The 17,289-nt window shown below is 41.5% G+C and overlaps 1 protein-coding gene across 1 annotated transcript; it reads left to right on the top strand.

Annotated features, from left to right (window-relative positions):
* Positions 1 to 13,153: 13,153 nt before the first annotated feature.
* Positions 13,154 to 15,542, top strand: LOC149611347 (uncharacterized). The gene is made up of 3 exons (XM_089858523.1): positions 13,154 to 13,254; positions 13,360 to 14,561; positions 15,496 to 15,542. Exons 2-3 carry the CDS (start codon positions 13,817 to 13,819, stop codon positions 15,540 to 15,542), a joined length of 792 nt encoding a protein of 263 aa, XP_089714649.1. The 5' UTR covers positions 13,154 to 13,254; positions 13,360 to 13,816.
* The last annotated feature ends 1,747 nt before the right edge of the window (positions 15,543 to 17,289 follow it).

Here is a 17,289-nt window from a genome sequence, read left to right as displayed (position 1 = left end):
TAAAAATATTGCTCGTGTTCATCTGAAAGAAGGTATTTACCAATAGGTTTCTGCACTAAATACTTGAAGAGAAACCAATCCCCTTATTAGGCTAGTTCATTCGCGCCGACAGAAAACGCCAGATAGTCTTCACGTTCGCTACACGCAGGAGGCTAGTCGACGCACACTGCCGCATGCGGTTCTTCTTGGCGCGAGGGAACCAGACTAATATGGCAAACAAGTCCCTGTGCTGTTTGCTTTTCCAATGGCATTACGGGAATGATCGCTTACCTTTCTGCGAAAAGATTTTAATTCATCAGTGCCGTCCCAGAACCAGACATTTTTGAAACCCTTTTTGACGAGTTCGTCGACTGTGTCCACAATATCGTATTCCTTCTCGGTGAAATCCGACTTAAGGTTGCCTGATATTTCGAAGAAAATGAAAGTGGTCGCGATCAACCAGGACATGGCTGCCACGCGCAACGTGATCCTTTTCTCCACACGGCTGTACGCTGTGGAGCACAAGTACCAGTCGGTTATAGAGCGTGAAATGCTGAACTTTTTGAAATGTAAAGCACTTACGTTCGTAGAAAAATATGAGGAAATTCTTCCAGATCAGATCAAGGAAAGTTAGGACGAATGGTCTGCTATTTTGATTTTTTGGCGTGGCCATAGCCAAGAGGATCGACACAGTCGAGAGACTCACCACCCAAAATATCGTGAACTAGAGTTAATGTTAATAGAAACCGTTCGTATGAAATAATTATTTTTGGCTTTGGAATTTAGGGGTTAAGTAAATGTTACTTGTCCTTCCATGTTGAGAAAAGATAGAGATGGTTTCTTGGTCATTTTTGGGATTGAAGAAACTATAATGGTCGACACTGAATCTAAGACGCTCGTCATTTGCCATTTCATCTCGGGCAAATACAAATTATCCAATTGTAGAGGGAAAAGTATCCCGTCTATTATCTCCTATAAGGATACAAAACCACACCTCGGTTCTTTACATGATGTATAGTCCCATTTCATTAACGCCGTTCGAGAGGCAAATATTAACAACTGGCCATGTCTCACGTGCAATTTAAAAATTACCTCTGGCCAAGCACCCCTGTTCCTCATTTCATTTATCTCTTCCAAAGGTATGGGAACGTTATGGATGCTACGAATAAATTTAAGTGTATATACTATTCAGACATCAGTTTGTTGTTGTTTGACGCAAGAACGACTCTGGGTTTAACTGGTTATTAACTCTTTATTAATTTAATTAAAACATTAATATTAATATCCGGGAACAATATACTGAACTGACTTTGAGAACTGACTAAGAACAACTGATATCTGAGAACAGATAACTGAGAACTGACTACGTTATCGGAATGTTATCCGGTTATATAGTTAAGGCATCGCGATAAAAAATAAAGATTACAACAATGACCGCGATGCATAAAAAACACAAGTATAGAAAAATATAATCTGGATATAGATAAAAAACAACCGGTATTATCTCTAATTTACAACAGTCCCTCTTAATATCGGTGGTTTCAATCTTCTATCCAGGGGGTGGTCATTTAATTATTTCCAGTCCAAGGGCTTTGACGCAGAGGAGATGCTTCGGACGGAACAGGCTCTTTGTACAGATGTCAGCTGGCATTTCCTCTGTTGGTAGATACCGCAAGGCTATATGTCCCTGGTCGTAGGTGTCTCGAATGAAGTGGTGCCGGATATCAATGTGCTTCGTTCTGGCATGGAAAACAGGATTCTGAACGAGTTTCTGGGCACCCTGGTTGTCGTTGTACAGCTCGATCGCCGGAACTGATACTCCAAGTTCATTGAGAAGTCCCCTGAGATATATGGCTTCTTTGGTTGCGTCGGACATTGCCATATATTCTGCTTCTGTACTGGACAAGGCAACCGTTCGCTGTTTCCGGGCTTCCCAGGATACTGCAGCGCCGGCTAGTTTGAAGACATATCCAGTATATGACTTCCTATCTTTCGGACAGCCTCCATAGTCTGCATCAACGAAACCTTGGATTGGCAATCCGGTCTTCCGATAAAGCAACCCATGATGAAGAGTTCCCTTCAGGTATCTCAGAACTCTTTTCCCGGCAATCCAATGAGTTTCGTCATAACGTGTGTTGAACTGGCTCAATGCGCTGACTGAATACGCCATATCCGGTCGTGTTGACACTACCAGGTACATGAGAGAGCCGACCAGAGATTGATACGGGATACGACTGATCTCTTCTGCTACTGGGTGTTCTGGACTTTGCAACTTGTTGTTGGCATCCATTGGAGTCGCTATTGCTTTGGAGTCTTGCATGTTGAAACGTTTCAGGACCGTTTCTGCATATTTCGCTTGGGAAATCCGGATGGTATTTTGTTTTAGATCTTGGTGAAATTCCATTCCGAGACAATGATGGATTGGCCCCAGGTCCTTCATATCGAATTTTCTCCCAAGTTCAAGCTTTACATCAGTCATCCAATCCGGGTTGTTGCTTGCAAGGATCAGATCGTCTACGTAGACTCCAATGATCATAACATCTTCCGCGACTCGTAAAACGTATAAGCAGGGGTCGCTCTTCAATGGTGTCATTCCGATTTCCGAAAGTCTTTGATGTAACTTCTTGTACCATTGGCGGCCCGATTGTTTTAAGCCGTAGAGGGATTTCTTGATACGACAGACTTTATGTCCCTCTTCTTCCAGGTCGCTGGTCCATTTCTTTGCTCTGGCAATGATTGACTTGTCGAACCGGGTTGACTTGACGATTTCTTCGAGGGATTCTGTTAATCCTTCCGGGACGACCATATATATTTCCTCCTCGAGTTCGCCATTAAGATAGGCCGTGACGACATCCATCTGGTGGACTTCCAAACCGATTTCTACAGCAAGGGCCATAAGCAGTCTTATGGAGCTGGATCTAATGACGGGTGCAAACGTCTCCTGGTAGTCGATCCCTGGTCTCTGGGCAAAACCTTTCGCTACGAGCCTGGCTTTCCTTTTCTCTACTTCTCCGCTGGGTAAGTATTTCGTTCGGAAGACGAGACGATTTCCAAGGACCTTTTGGTTTTCCGGACAATCAACGATGTCCCAGGTTTCGCACTTGATAAGCGAAACGAACTCTTCCGTTACTGCTTTCTTCCAATCGTTTGCGTACGGAGAAGCCAGGGCTTGCTTCAAGGATAAAGGTTCTGATAAGATGGCTAGGTTTGCTGACTCATCGGACAGGGTTTCTTGCTCGTCAGTAGCCTCTTCAGTAGACTCTTCTGAGACGCTCGGAATCATGTTGAACGATTTTTTCGGTCGTCCGGGTACTCCAGTTCTTATTTTCTTCGGTCTGCCAGGACCTTTCTTCAGAACGAGGGTTTCTGAGGGTTTTTCGAAGACGTCCTCGTTTTCCTGGGCATTAGATTCTTCCGGGGTTTCATCTTTGAACTCCTTTTTGACTTCTTTGAATTCTTCTCTTCCTGGCGGTTTTACAGCGTGTGTAGTGGCCGGGATTTCGATTTCGCCTTTAGCTTTGCCTCCGTATTTCAGGTTTACTTCTGGAGTGACGAAATCATCATATCCGCCTTGTTTATTGAATTCTCCCAGGAACTTGACATTGCGACTTCGGTAGATTTGCTTCTCGGACGGAACCCAGAGTCGATAGGCCTTCGAGACTTCAGAATAGCCGATGAAAACGCATTCTTTGCTCCTGGCTGCAAACTTCCCTTTCCTTTTATTTTCGTCCAACAGCAAAGCTTTGTCGCCGAAAATCTTCAAATGTTGCAGGGATGGCTTCTTTCCGGTCCATCTGGTAAATGGTACTTCTCCATTTATGCTCCGGGAAGGACAACGGTTTCGAATGTAGTTAGCCGTGGCCATCGCTTCTGCCCAGAATGATGGTGGAAGTTGCGCTTGTATCATCATACATCGGGCCATATCCAGGAGTGTTCTGTTCTTTCTTTCGGCAATGCCATTCTGTTCCGGGGTGTGTGGTACGGTGAGCCTTCTTTTTATCCCAGAGTCTTTCAGGAATCTGTCGAATTCATTGTTGCAGTATTCGGTTCCGTTGTCGGACTGCAAGGTCTTGATTTTTCTCCCGGTTTCCACTTCAGCTCGATGCTTGAATTCTTTGAAGGCTTTCAACACTTCGCTCTTGTGTTTTAAAAAGCTGACTTCACTCCACCGGGAATAATCATCAGTGAAAACGACGATGTACTTGGCTCCACTCATCGACGTTACTCTCATCGGCCCGCATACGTCAGAGTGTACTATTTCCAGGACATGCGAGGTTCGGCTATCTTCGGCTTTCGGGAACGGCTCCTTCGATTGCTTTCCTTTGATACAGATTTGGCAGATTCCCAGACTCCCATCTTTTTCAATGTTGAGTCCCGTAGCCAAATTCTTCCGGGCCATTTCCTTTAAACTTCTCTCGTTCAAGTGACCGAGTTGGAAATGCCACTTCTCCAGGTTGCTTCTAGGCTTTATTTCCGCTTGCACTGCATGGACCGTTTCTTCAGCCTTTCTCAGGAAATAAAGATCTCCAATTCTGTCAGCAACTGCAATCACTTCCCCGGTTGCCGTCTTAATCCAGGCCGGCGACTTCTTGAATGTGACCTCATGTCCTTTGTCTGTCATCTTGGCAATGGATAGGAGATTTGTTCTTAAATCCGGGACATGAAGGGCTCGTTCCAGGCGAAGAATTCGATTGTCGCTGCCATTCGTTGCGTGTACTTTTACTTCGCCAACACCTCGTATCTTCGTTGACTCTGCAGTGGCCAGGTTTAAAGATTTCGTGATCTCTTCGTAATCATTGAAGCAGTCTCTGCTGGAAGTCATATGTGAGGTGGCTCCGCTGTCCAGGCACCAGGAATCGTGATCAGCCTTCAGGTGCAATGCGAATTCTTCCTCGGCCAAATTTTCTGCCAGTACATGATGGGCGTTTTCCTTCTTTCTGGTTTTTCTTTCTGAACCATTGTCTCTGTCGGGGCAATCGGCTACCTTGTGGCCGGGTTTCCTGCATCCATGACACTTGTACTTAAAGGTCGTGCTTCCTCGTCCACGTGAACATCTTCCTCTACCCCTACTGCCCATCATCGCATTCTGCACGGGTTCGTCTTCTTTAGATTGCTTGGCGTCCGATTCCTCCAGGATCTTTATTTTTAAGGCTTCCGGATCAGGTAACGTATCCCTGGACTCTATTGCGCACCGGAAGTTCTCGTACGATTCTGGTAGACTGTATAACAACATAATGGCCAGTAGGTCGTTGTTTACAGCTACTCCCATGTCAGCCAACTTGTCTACTGCGTCGAAGAATTCTCGGACGTGGTCCCGGACATCTTCTCCCTCCTTCATTTTCTTGAGGGTCAGTTTCTTCAGCAGCGTGGCTTTCCGGGCAGGTCCACTGGACTGGTAGATGGATTCGAGCTTCTGCCATAGTTCCCGTGAGGTCTTGCAATTCTTTACTTGCTTCAACTCCGACGGACTGATCGACAAGATTAGTTCCGCTCTTGCTTTCCGATCATTACTGTCCCAGGAAGCGACCGCCTGGGCGTTTCCTTCCGTTCCTCGTACCGGGGTTGGCCTCGTTGAAGTTCCATCTACGTACTCCCAGAGGTCGTTCTTTTGAAGCAGGGCTTCCACTTGCATTTTCCAGGTATCATAATTATCTTTAGTTAACGTCTCGATTCGTCCCAGGTGATTTCCGGCCATTCTTCTTCTGACTCCGCACCTTAAAGGATAATCTTCCCGGCGTTGAACTTCTTATGACTTCTAAACCTTTGCGCAGTGGAAGCGTGCTGGGCCCATAACCTGTTGTTGTTTGACGCAAGAACGACTCTGGGTTTAACTGGTTATTAACTCTTTATTAATTTAATTAAAACATTAATATTAATATCCGGGAACAATATACTGAACTGACTTTGAGAACTGACTAAGAACAACTGATATCTGAGAACAGATAACTGAGAACTGACTACGTTATCGGAATGTTATCCGGTTATATAGTTAAGGCATCGCGATAAAAAATAAAGATTACAACAATGACCGCGATGCATAAAAAACACAAGTATAGAAAAATATAATCTGGATATAGATAAAAAACAACCGGTATTATCTCTAATTTACAACACAGTTTCAGAGGAATTGTCACGGAATTTTACCTTACGTTGAACCTTTTTTTCATGAACGTCGACAAAGAATTGAAGAGACTTTCAACGATCTCAAAACCCTGCATTTCCTTTCAGAATAAAGACAATTTAGGTTAGCGAAATTAATGAAGAATCTCGGGTTTTGCTAGGTGTGGTAAGTAACTAGACCTAGCATCGATCTGATGTTTTGTATGTGGGATTGTGTTTGTGTTTGTGTTTGTTTGTTGCCCGGGGTACACCATGAACCAGCGAGGCTAGAAACCGATTAAGGCAAAAACCGCTACCATAATGGTGATCGTAATGTGAGAGAATGAATGCACATTTGTGCTATGGTACGAGTTTACAGCAGTTTTCCTAACTTCGGACTGGCGTACCCTTGTAAAAAAAGATCCTCTTTCGGCTCTTGGAAGTATTGGGAAAGAAGCAACATTGGCGTCGTCAAAGAATTCATCCCGTTATATTGCGGAAACCCTCAAGTTTACGTTTAATTTAATGGACAACTGTATCGAAGCCCATTTGTTGAAAGCGTTTATAACTGAAATATTTTCTCTTAACTCCGTTTTTTGGGGTTAGCGATAGCAAATGCGGGCAGGGTAGCTAGAATGAAAGATTCAGTTTCAGGCGGAAGGGCACTATTTATAAAGGCTGGGATGCTGTTATTTATTATAGTTGTCGTTGAAAAATTCTCCTGGCCCATATTGTTATCGGTTTTTAGCTACGTGTTTGAAAGACTTTTTTGATTATGACCATTTTTGTGGTTTTTGTGTGGGGGTTGGATAGACGAAATGACCTTTTTTGCTAGGCGTGGCAAGAACTTAACGCACCCCAACTGTTGGGCCATCTCGAATATTACCTTAGCTATTTAGAAAACGGGAAACCTGTTCTGCATTAGCACATCCGAAAATAACAGGCCCTCCCCACACCTAGCTAATTAGTAAATTTTATTTACGTGACTTGTCTCAGTGTTGAATGGCGTTGCACGACAGATTGAAATTATAGAACAGATAAAGTAACATTCTTACCTCGACTATTGCTACCCGGATAGTGTTCATGTCGACTTTTTGTTAAATTAGAGAAAAAAGACGGGTGGTGTGCTTCTTACAGCTCGCTACACTTCGAATTCACCAAGTGGACGTTTCAGCTACAAAGAAATGTGGTTTCATTTCGAAATAAGTGGAGTTATTACATATAATTATTTCTTTCGAGAACGGCCAGTAATTGAGGTCAGACGTTTTTGCAAAGTTCATATTTAAAGGGAGCGTGAAATGGAAAATCAAGTGATTTCTAATCGATTCTTCAAATAATGAACAGAGCAATCTGCATAATGAAACACGCAAGAAATAACTCCGCATGATTTTAAAATTACAATTAGTTGGTTATTTCATAGAAAATTTTAAATAAGCACCTCAGACATATTACCTTTTATTAACAAAATTCTCTAACCTAACCTTACCTGATGTAATACTATTCGGGTTGGAATAACAACACCTTAACTGACCGTAATACTACTGGTGTTGGAATAACAAAACCTAGCCTAACTCTAACCGTCCAACCAAACCTACACCATCATAAACGACTATCGATTTCACTTCTCAGTTGGACTGCCCTTTTGGGAACTGCTGTAACGGTACGCCGCATTTAAGAGAACCGTTGTATAGGGAACTGCTCTAAAGGGTAAACTGCGTTTTAGGAAACCGCTATTTGGGGAACCGCGGTTATGAGGATCGCTATTTTGGAATCCGCTCATACGGAAACTGCTTATACGAGGTCTTCCCAATAAGACTTTGTGTAGCGTATAAATTTTCGGGAAAAAACCCTGAATCTGAAATAAAACATACAGAAGTCTTGAGAAAGGCTCGTATTTCAAAATAAGTTTCTAACAAGTTTTTTTGAAATTTTTCGTGGCGTATTGTTGGAGAGTCCTTAAAGTAGTTATAACTTTAAGTTATGCCGCATTGCGGCTGAGAGAAGCATTCGTGAGGTAATTAATGCGCATTTCAATTAACCCGACTCTTGAGACTTTTCTCATTCAATTACCGTATTTGTTTCAAGATTTTATTATAACTTTTCTTCCCTCAACTTCCGCCTGAACTAACGTCCGCGAGTATCGACCCGAATTCTTGCCAAGAACACAGTGATTAAAATAATTTGGTGTGCTGTCGATGGTAATTGGACTTCTCTCACATCAAAATGAAGTTTATAATTATTCTCGAGCTAAGCTCCAAACATTCATTTCGATTTAAAAAACATCATTTCTGAATATATTCAGAATTTTTACCCAAGCCAAAGCATGTGTATGCACAGTTTTGTTTCATTCCGTTTCAAGCAATATCATTTACATACAGTATATTCAAAACTCATTAAACTCCAAATGTAGTATTTTTTAACTTATCGTCAAAGGCCATAAAATAGATTATAAAGATTAATTCTACGAAGGTGCCGTTTTGAGGTTCTCGACTTCTTGAAATACAGACAAAGGGAAACAACAATTTCAAGAATTAAAGCAAATAAAGCGATGACGTTTCCCACGTAATACAGAGATAGAACGCTTTCGATTTCCTTTACGGATATCGTTGAAAAATCGTCCGCTGGCGGTTTCCATTTGATGAGATCGATCGAGTATCGCGCTTTGTAGAACTGATGAAATGTGAGGTCGTTTTCTGCGACTAACTCGACCCTGAAATGAAGATTATTGAATTACACAATTGCAGAAGCAGCTTGGTTTCTTTTGACTTACACCAGGTTGACTTTTTCCATGAGTTCTGATTGCGAGAAATTGTAGGAAACTACAAAACCCAAAAGGTGATCGTCTATGGACGGTGAAAAGTAGTATTTGTTCGCGTATTGTATTTTATTTTCCATTTTTAGATTTTCAATCAATAGAAATTGAATTATCAATGTCCCTACGACCATGAACTTTCTCTTGTCACCGACGTTTTGCGCGACGTTGACGAACTCGTCTCCGAAAACCCCATTTTCAACCGGAAGTGTTGAGGTCTTTGGGATTGACACGTTGACCTTAAATTTAAATTTATGGTACTGTTAAATCATCCAGTAATTTTAGAAGTAAGTAATACAAGGTAAATTTATTCGCATAATTTGCGTGTAAGCAATTAATTATCTTGTTATGTATAAGTACTGTTGAAGTCAAACCGGTACCAGAAAGGTTGATACTGGTTTTGTCTAACGTTTCTGAGAAAACTGTTTAGTGACTTGATTCAATTACAGGTATGTCGGTCTATTTCTGTACTTACCTTTTTGCGAAAAGATACAAATTCGTCAGTGTCGTCCCAGAACCACACGTTTTGAAAACCTTGCTTGACGAGTTGGTCGATGGCGTCCACTGTATCGTATTCCTTCTCTGCGAAATCAGACTTCAGGTTGCCTGATATTTCGAAATATATGAAAGTGGTTGCGATCAACCAAAACATGGCTGCCAGACGCCACGTGATCGCTTTTTCGACACGGCTGTACGCTGTAAAGAAACGGCTCGCATTTCAAGTTTGATTTTATTACACCATTTAAATTCGAAAGAGCTTACGTTCGTAGAAAAAAATTAGGAAATTCTTCCAGATCATTTCGACAAAACTCATGACGAACGATCGGCCATTTTTGAGCGTGGCCAAAGCCAAGATGATCGAAACTGCCAAAAGACTCGCTGCCCAAGTTATGGAGAACTACAGTTAATGTTGAAAGAAATTGTTATTGTATTCCTTGGGAACGTATGGTAAAAGTTCTCGTTACTTGTCGTTCCATGTTGAGGAAAGACAGAGAAGGTGTCTTAGTCATTTTCGGGACTGAAGAGATGATGAAGGTCGACACTGAGTCATAAACGCTCGTCATTCGAAATTTCATCTCAGGTGTAAAAAAACTTTCGACTTGTATAGGAAAAAACATCATGTCCATCGTCTGTCAAATGGATACGTTTAAAAATTAAGAAATATATGTATTATGCCTTTTCGAGTGTAGTCAGGAGAATATAGAAGAGAGTATAGCACCTGTATCCGCGTACTGTGCTCTAGGTTCGCGAACTCCTCTCCTAGGATAGCCTCCTCACAGCTTTGAGAGAGTGAAAAATAATTTCCGCAGACTACGGGTTTAGAAGCTGCGAACGAGGAGCTGCTCCCTCCCCCAGAATCCCTTGAACAGCGCTACTTTCCATAAACACAATATCTAAGCGCAGGCTTCCTGACTGGCTACTTTGAAGTTTTGGGGTGGGGGGAGGGGTTATAAGCAGGACGACCCTCAAAAGGGGTTGAGCTAAAGTAAAGTTTTACACTCTCGTCTATTTTCTCTTGGTACAGTGTCCTATAGTTTGGAAGCGGAGACTTCTTTTAGGGCGTTTGTCATTTAAATTCGCTGTGCCTTATCTGAGGGACCCGCTTGTGCTATTTTTAATATTACCTGTGGTAAGTCACTCCGGTTTCGAATATTGTTAAGCTCATCCGAAGGAATGGGCACAAAATCGACACTTGGAATAAAGAAAAATATTAATTTCTCAACACGATATGAAGGAGTGTGACAAAATTCTACCTAATGTTAAACCTTTTACTGTAAAACTCCGATATCGAAGCGTAGAGATTTTTGGCGATATCAAAATCTACAGTTTCCTATTAGAAAAAAAAAATTGGACAATACAAATTGGCCAATGAAACTTTCGTGATTATACTCGGTTTCTCGATATCGAATCACGTTGAAAGATACATGCATCTGAGATTAATGTTGATTAAATATTCTTACCTCGACTATTCCCATTCTAATTTCACCCATGTTGAATGACTTGCAATTCAGACTGTTGAAAACGGCGTGGTGCAAAAGGGAATTTTACCTTTGATTTTAGTTAGACTATTCAGCTGACAAAATGAAAAATAGAAAACTCTGAGACGATTTTTGTTTATGACCGAAATCAATGCGCTAGGACAAAGTACTGGTGGAAAAATAAGGCAATGAAGAACTCTCGTGATATTCATTTTTACCTATCTTTACTTTCAACAGGTAACAGGTTATTTCCTTCATCTCAAATCTAGTGTTGACTTTGGTTTACTCTGTCTTTAGGAAATAATATTGACTTTACTCTTACTCATTGTCGTTCTGAGTTAAGTAAATATATGAAACTACACCATAAGGAAGTGAATGAGAAAATGTTTTCGAAATGATCGTTAGAACAATGGCTAAGAGATTTACTTTCAAGCAAAAAAAAAAATCTTTTTTCAAAATTTAGCTTCCATTAAAGCATAGCATTTATATCCACAATTTTATTTCCAGATTTGTTTCATTAATTTCAAACAATATTATTAACATATATTCAAAACATATTGGCCCTAATATCGGTATTTTTACCTCTCCGAGTGACGTATGTCACGGAGAGGTATTACACCGGCCGTGTCTGTCTGTGTGTGTGTCTGTGTGTCTGTGTGTCTGTCTGTCAGACCCCACGTGACCGCGTTCGCATTTTGCGTATCGGAGCAAACGTGTTCCCAATTTCCGGACTGCATTGACAGTTCACGGAAATTTGGGTTTGTCTCCTCTGGCTATTCAACTTGAGTTCCAACACCACCAGCTTTGGTTTTCGTCCACTCCACATGGACACTAGTCTGTACGTGCTTGCTTCCAAGCACCACCAACTTCTGTTCTTCGTCAATTTTACCTTGACTCCAGCTTCTATGCACCACCATCTTCTGTTCTTCGTCAATTCCACATTGACACCAGCTTCTATGCACCACCATCTTCAGGTCTTTGTCCATTCCACATGGACGCCAGTCAGTCCATTCTGGCTTCTCTTCCTTCGTCATCGTTTGGTTTCAAGATATACGCGGCGAGCGGCTAGGGTTACGAGAAACGTCTAGCCTCCCAATGGCAGGGCTTCCACCATCGGTTCACGCGAATGCGTTTTTATCTATTATTTGGTTTTAAGATATACGCGGCGATCAGCTAGGGTTACGAGAAACGTCTAGCCTCCCAATGGCAGGGCTTCCACCAAAGGTTCACGCGAATGCGTTTTTATCTATTATTATAATGGAAACGGATCGTATATATACCCCAAAATTTGAAGAAAGCGGGCAAGAAGGGTACCCTTCACTTTAAACGTCAATATTAGCAAAGTTTCGAAAGATATTATGAACAACTTTATTTTAAACGATTTAACTATTTTTAAAGTTATTTACTGGCGATTAAAATAATTAAAAATAGTTATATTTATTTAAATATTAAAGATGAACCCAAGTACCGAAGTCGTTAAATCATTGCCTCCTATATCTATCAAGGCCCGTGCATTGCGTTATGTTTCCTACATTGCCTCCTCTATCTATCAAGGCCCGTGAATTGCGATATATTTTATTCATTGCCTGCTATATGTATCTAGGCCCGTGCATTGTGTTATATTTTAAACAACAACCAAAATGAGAAGCTCCTCTCAAAACCATAACAATTTCTTTTTCTCTGTATAGAGCTATTTCAGAGGGGGTAATGGCTACGTCACCAATGCTATTTGCCCATAGAGAAAACCCTCACAAAATGTCCGCCCTACACTCAAAGGCAGGCCCAATTTTCGTAGCAGACGAAATTCCCCCCCACTGAAATAGCTCTATTAAAATGAAAATACGGATAATATTTTCGGCAATAGATAGAGGGAGCGCCCTTTACAATTTTGTCCAGTACGACCCTACCTAACCGCTGAGGATGCTGGGAGGACTACGGTGCCGTAGGTGGGGGTACACAGGGAACGCTATAGGTATGGGGGTAATGGCTACGTCACCAATGCTATTTGCCCATAGAGAAAACCCTCACAAAATGTCCGCCCTACACTCAAAGGCAGGCCCAATTTTCGTAGCAGACGAAATTTTTCTCCCACTGAAATAGCTCTATTAAAATGAAAATACGGATAATATTTTCGGCAATAGATAGAGGGAGCGCCCTTTATAATTTTGTCCAGTACGACCCTACCTAACCGCTGAGAATGCTGGGAAGACTACGGTACCGTAGGTGGGGGTACATAGGCAACGCTATAGGTATGGGGGTTCCACTCCATTTCTCTCTCCTTCAAGATGGAAAACCCATACGCCGATTCGCGGGACAAGTGACAGTGTTGCCAAGCTATGCATTTTCAAAACCACAAAATAGTGAAACGTTGCTTGTCCACTTAAGGTAAATACAATTAGTCTTTGTCAACTGTTACCGTTTTCCTACCCCCATATATGGAAAATATTCTATGAATAATGTTTAATTGTTTTTTCATACGCCCACCCCTAGTTTGAAAGAGACCTTTTTTACAAGCTGGTGTTAAAAAAATTAAACGGCGAAAAAATTATTTGACAATCTAAGAATATTTTTTAAATATAAACAAATGCTGTTTAGTTTATACGCCCTCGATTTGTGAAAGACCTTTTTTACGCACTTTTATCATTCCCTAGTTTGAAAGAGACCTTTTTTACAAGCTGGTGTTAAACAAATTCAACGGCGAAAAAGTATTTGACAATCTAAGAATATTTTTTAAATATAAACAAATGCTGTTTAGTTTATACGCTCCCTATTTGTGAAAGACCTTTTTTACGCACTTTTATCATTCTTTATTTGAATTTCAAAGGTAGTGCTTCATAATTCAATCTTCTGTAATAACTTTCTTCGGAAAATTATATTTCAAACGTTACAGAGTCTTGCAAGGGGATTGCTTTTGCGGATTTTTGTGAGTATTTAACTGAATAATAAAATGGAGGAAGATAATAATGTAAGTAAAGAGGAAATCAGAAAACGAAAGGCAAGGGAAAGAATGAGGGCAAAAAGGTCAGATCCCGAATTTAGGAAACGCGAAAATGAAAGGAGAAGAGCTTTAGCCGCGGAAAAAAAGTCTCTTTCGGGAGCAGGTTCTAGCACACAAAATGTTGGTCCTACCACGAGGCCAGTTGACCATGATCGTACGAAAGATAATGCATTAAATAAATGTTCTATTGAAAGTACTGTAGGCGTAGGCATATCTATTAATAAGGAACCCAATAATGTACAAAATGTTAATGCTAATATTAGTGAAATCATCGAAAGCGATGAACAAGTACCTTGTACGTCCCATGGTAATGTCTATCCGTTAGAAAGATTAAGAATCTTGAGACAAAATGAAGAATGCAGTAAGAGGGAGTCGCTAGATAAGGGGAAAAAGCGAGAGAATGAGTCAAATTGTGAAATTGAAAATCAGGGTGGAATATTTACCAAGAAAGTAAAAAGGGTTGATGAATGGTATAGATCAAGCGAACGTGTAAGAAATCAGTTAAGTAAGGCTACTGAACGCCAAGATCCAAAGTATAGGGAAAGTGAACGTGATAGAAACCAAGCGGCTAAGGCGGCTAAACGCCAAGATCCCGAATTTAGAGATAAAGAACGTGATAGAGACCAAGCGGCTAAGGCGGCTAAACGCCAAGATCCCGAATTTAGAGATAAAGAACGTGATAGAAATCAGGCGGGTATGGCGGCTAAACGCCAAGATCCCGAGTATAGAGACACTGAACGTGATAGAAACCAGGCGGCTAAGGCGGCTAAACGCCAAGATCCCGAATTTAGAGATAAAGAACGTGATAGAAACCAGGCGGGTATGGCGGCTAAACGCCAAGATCCCGAGTATAGAGACACTGAACGTGATAGAAACCAGGCGGCTAAGGCGGCTAAACGCCAAGATCCCGAATTTAGAGATAAAGAACGTGATAGAAATCAGGCGGGTATGGCGGCTAAACGCCAAGATCCCGAGTATAGAGACACTGAACGTGATAGAAACCAGGCGGCTAAGGCGGCTAAACGCCAAGATCCCGAATTTAGAGATAAAGAACGTGATAGAAACCAGGCGGGTATGGCGGCTAAACGCCAAGATCCCGAGTATAGAGACACTGAACGTGATAGAAACCAGGCGGCTAAGGCGGCTAAACGCCAAGATCCCGAATTTAGAGATAAAGAACGTGATAGAAACCAGGCGGGTATGGCGGCTAAACGCCAAGATCCCGAGTATAGAGACACTGAACGTGATAGAAACCAGGCGGCTAAGGCGGCTAAACGCCAAGATCCCGAATTTAGAGATAAAGAACGTGATAGAAACCAGGCGGGTATGGCGGCTAAACGCCAAGATCCCGAGTATAGAGACACTGAACGTGATAGAAACCAGGCGGCTAAGGCGGCTAAACGCCAAGATTCCGAGTATAGAGACACTGAACGTGATAGAAACCAAGCAGGTATGGCGGCTAGACGCCAAGATCCCGAGTATAGAGACACTGAACGTGATAGAAACCAAGTAGGTATGGCGGCTAGACGCCAAGATCCCGAGTATAGAGACACTGAACGTGATAGAAACCAGACGGCTAAGGCTGCCAGGCGTGAAGATATAGGTTTTAGAACGTCTGAACGTTCTAGAAATAGATCTTCAGCCGCAGATAGGCGAGCAAACCCCTCGGTTATAGAGCAGACCTATTTTGATAGCATTAAAGACGGCCCAACGTGGCCGTGTGAAGGATGTTCAAATCTTTTTACCTCTCCGAGTGACGTATGTCACGGAGAGGTTCTGTAACGATCGTGTGTGTGTGTCTGTCTGTGTGTGTGTGTGTGTGTGTCTGTGTGTGTGTGTCTGTTGTTACACCCACGTGACCGCGTTCGCAGTTTCCAAATCGGAGCAAACGTGTTCGCCATTTCCGAACTGCTTTCACAGTCACGGAAATGGCTCCTCTACTTGAGTTCTCACACCACCATCTTCTGGTCTTTGTCCATCCCCCACGGACACCAGTTTGTACTTACTGGCTTCTAATCACCACCATCTTTTGGTCTTCGTCCATCCCACATGGACACCAGTTTGTACAGTATACTGGCTTCTAATCACCACCATTTTCTGGTCTTCGTCCATTCCACTTGGACACCAGTCTGTACATACTGGCTTCTAATCACCACCATCTTCTGGTCTTTGTCTATTCCACTTGGACACCAGTCTGTACATACTGGCTTCTAAACACCACCATCTACTGGTCTTCCGTCTATTCCACATAGATACCAATCTGTCTCATTGGCTTCTAACTCCATCGTCATCGTTGGGTTTAAGACATTCGCGGCGATCAGCTAGGGTTACGAGAAACGTCTAGCCTCCCTAGGGTGGGTTGTCCACGATAGGTTTTCGCAATTGCGGTTGTTCTTGCTATTAACTGTAGTTCGACACCCTTATATACTACCTATTTGAATAAGGCGAAGCAACCGGCGTATGCTTCATTTCAAACGCCAATATTAGTCAAGTCTCTCAAGAATGTTTAATTGTTCTTTTTTAAAACGATGTAACGTTCAATAAGGCGAATAACTAACGAAGAAAATATTAAATATTAATTATATTTATTTTAATATTTAAGATAATCTTGTTTCTCAATTCAAAATTAATACGGAAAGAGTTAAAAAGCAGTCTATGTTTTTGTCTGTGTGTGTCCGTCCGTTGTTACAGTAGTGCGCTGCGTTAGAAGTTCGTCTTGTTTCGATGTGTAAAGGAATCCTACAGAACCATAATATTCCCTTTATCCTTAATATAAAGTGAATATGTGGAAATATTTTTCGTAATTATGATGCATTTAGTACTTTTGTAGCTTTAAAGCTCTATTTCATTTTGATATTCCAAAGATTTGTTTTAATATCATTATTTAAAATGGATGTTTATATATTACCTAAGCTATACTACATCTGTTTATAGCATAATCCTTTCTAAAGCGAATACAAGCACAACGCTACTATGTTGGTCAAATGAACTTTTATTTGTCAATAGGCCTAGTGAACCAAAAAGTTAACGCTTGGGTTTGGATTTCGTTTCTGTAATGCAGAGACATGAACGGTTCAGATTGAGCCGAAAGTTAAGTACACTTTAGGCTTAGATATTCTAATCATGGTGGAAATCTGGGCCGCGTTCAGCAGAGCCCAGCGATGTTAGCAGTATCCTACATAAGGGGTTTTTGAATTTTGACGTCACGGTGCTTAGCGCTTAGCTAGTGCGGTCTTCAAAGAAAATAGTCGGCCTTTGGATAACGTGGAGTAATTAATACAAATAGCTCTATGGGACTATAGCTAATTAATTGGAGTGAAACCAGTTGATCACGCGAGAATTTTAAGAGAAATGTTAGTTTATAATTTTAATTATAAAAGTTGTTATCTATCTCTATAAATATGTTATCATACAATTTTTGT

Source organism: Phalangium opilio, unplaced genomic scaffold (genome assembly GCF_054372755.1).
Source record: "Phalangium opilio isolate 3A_F unplaced genomic scaffold, DU_Popi_V2 ptg000246l_1, whole genome shotgun sequence".
NCBI classification, from domain to species: domain Eukaryota; kingdom Metazoa; phylum Arthropoda; class Arachnida; order Opiliones; family Phalangiidae; genus Phalangium; species Phalangium opilio.
This window is presented reverse-complemented; position numbering and strand designations above follow the sequence as displayed.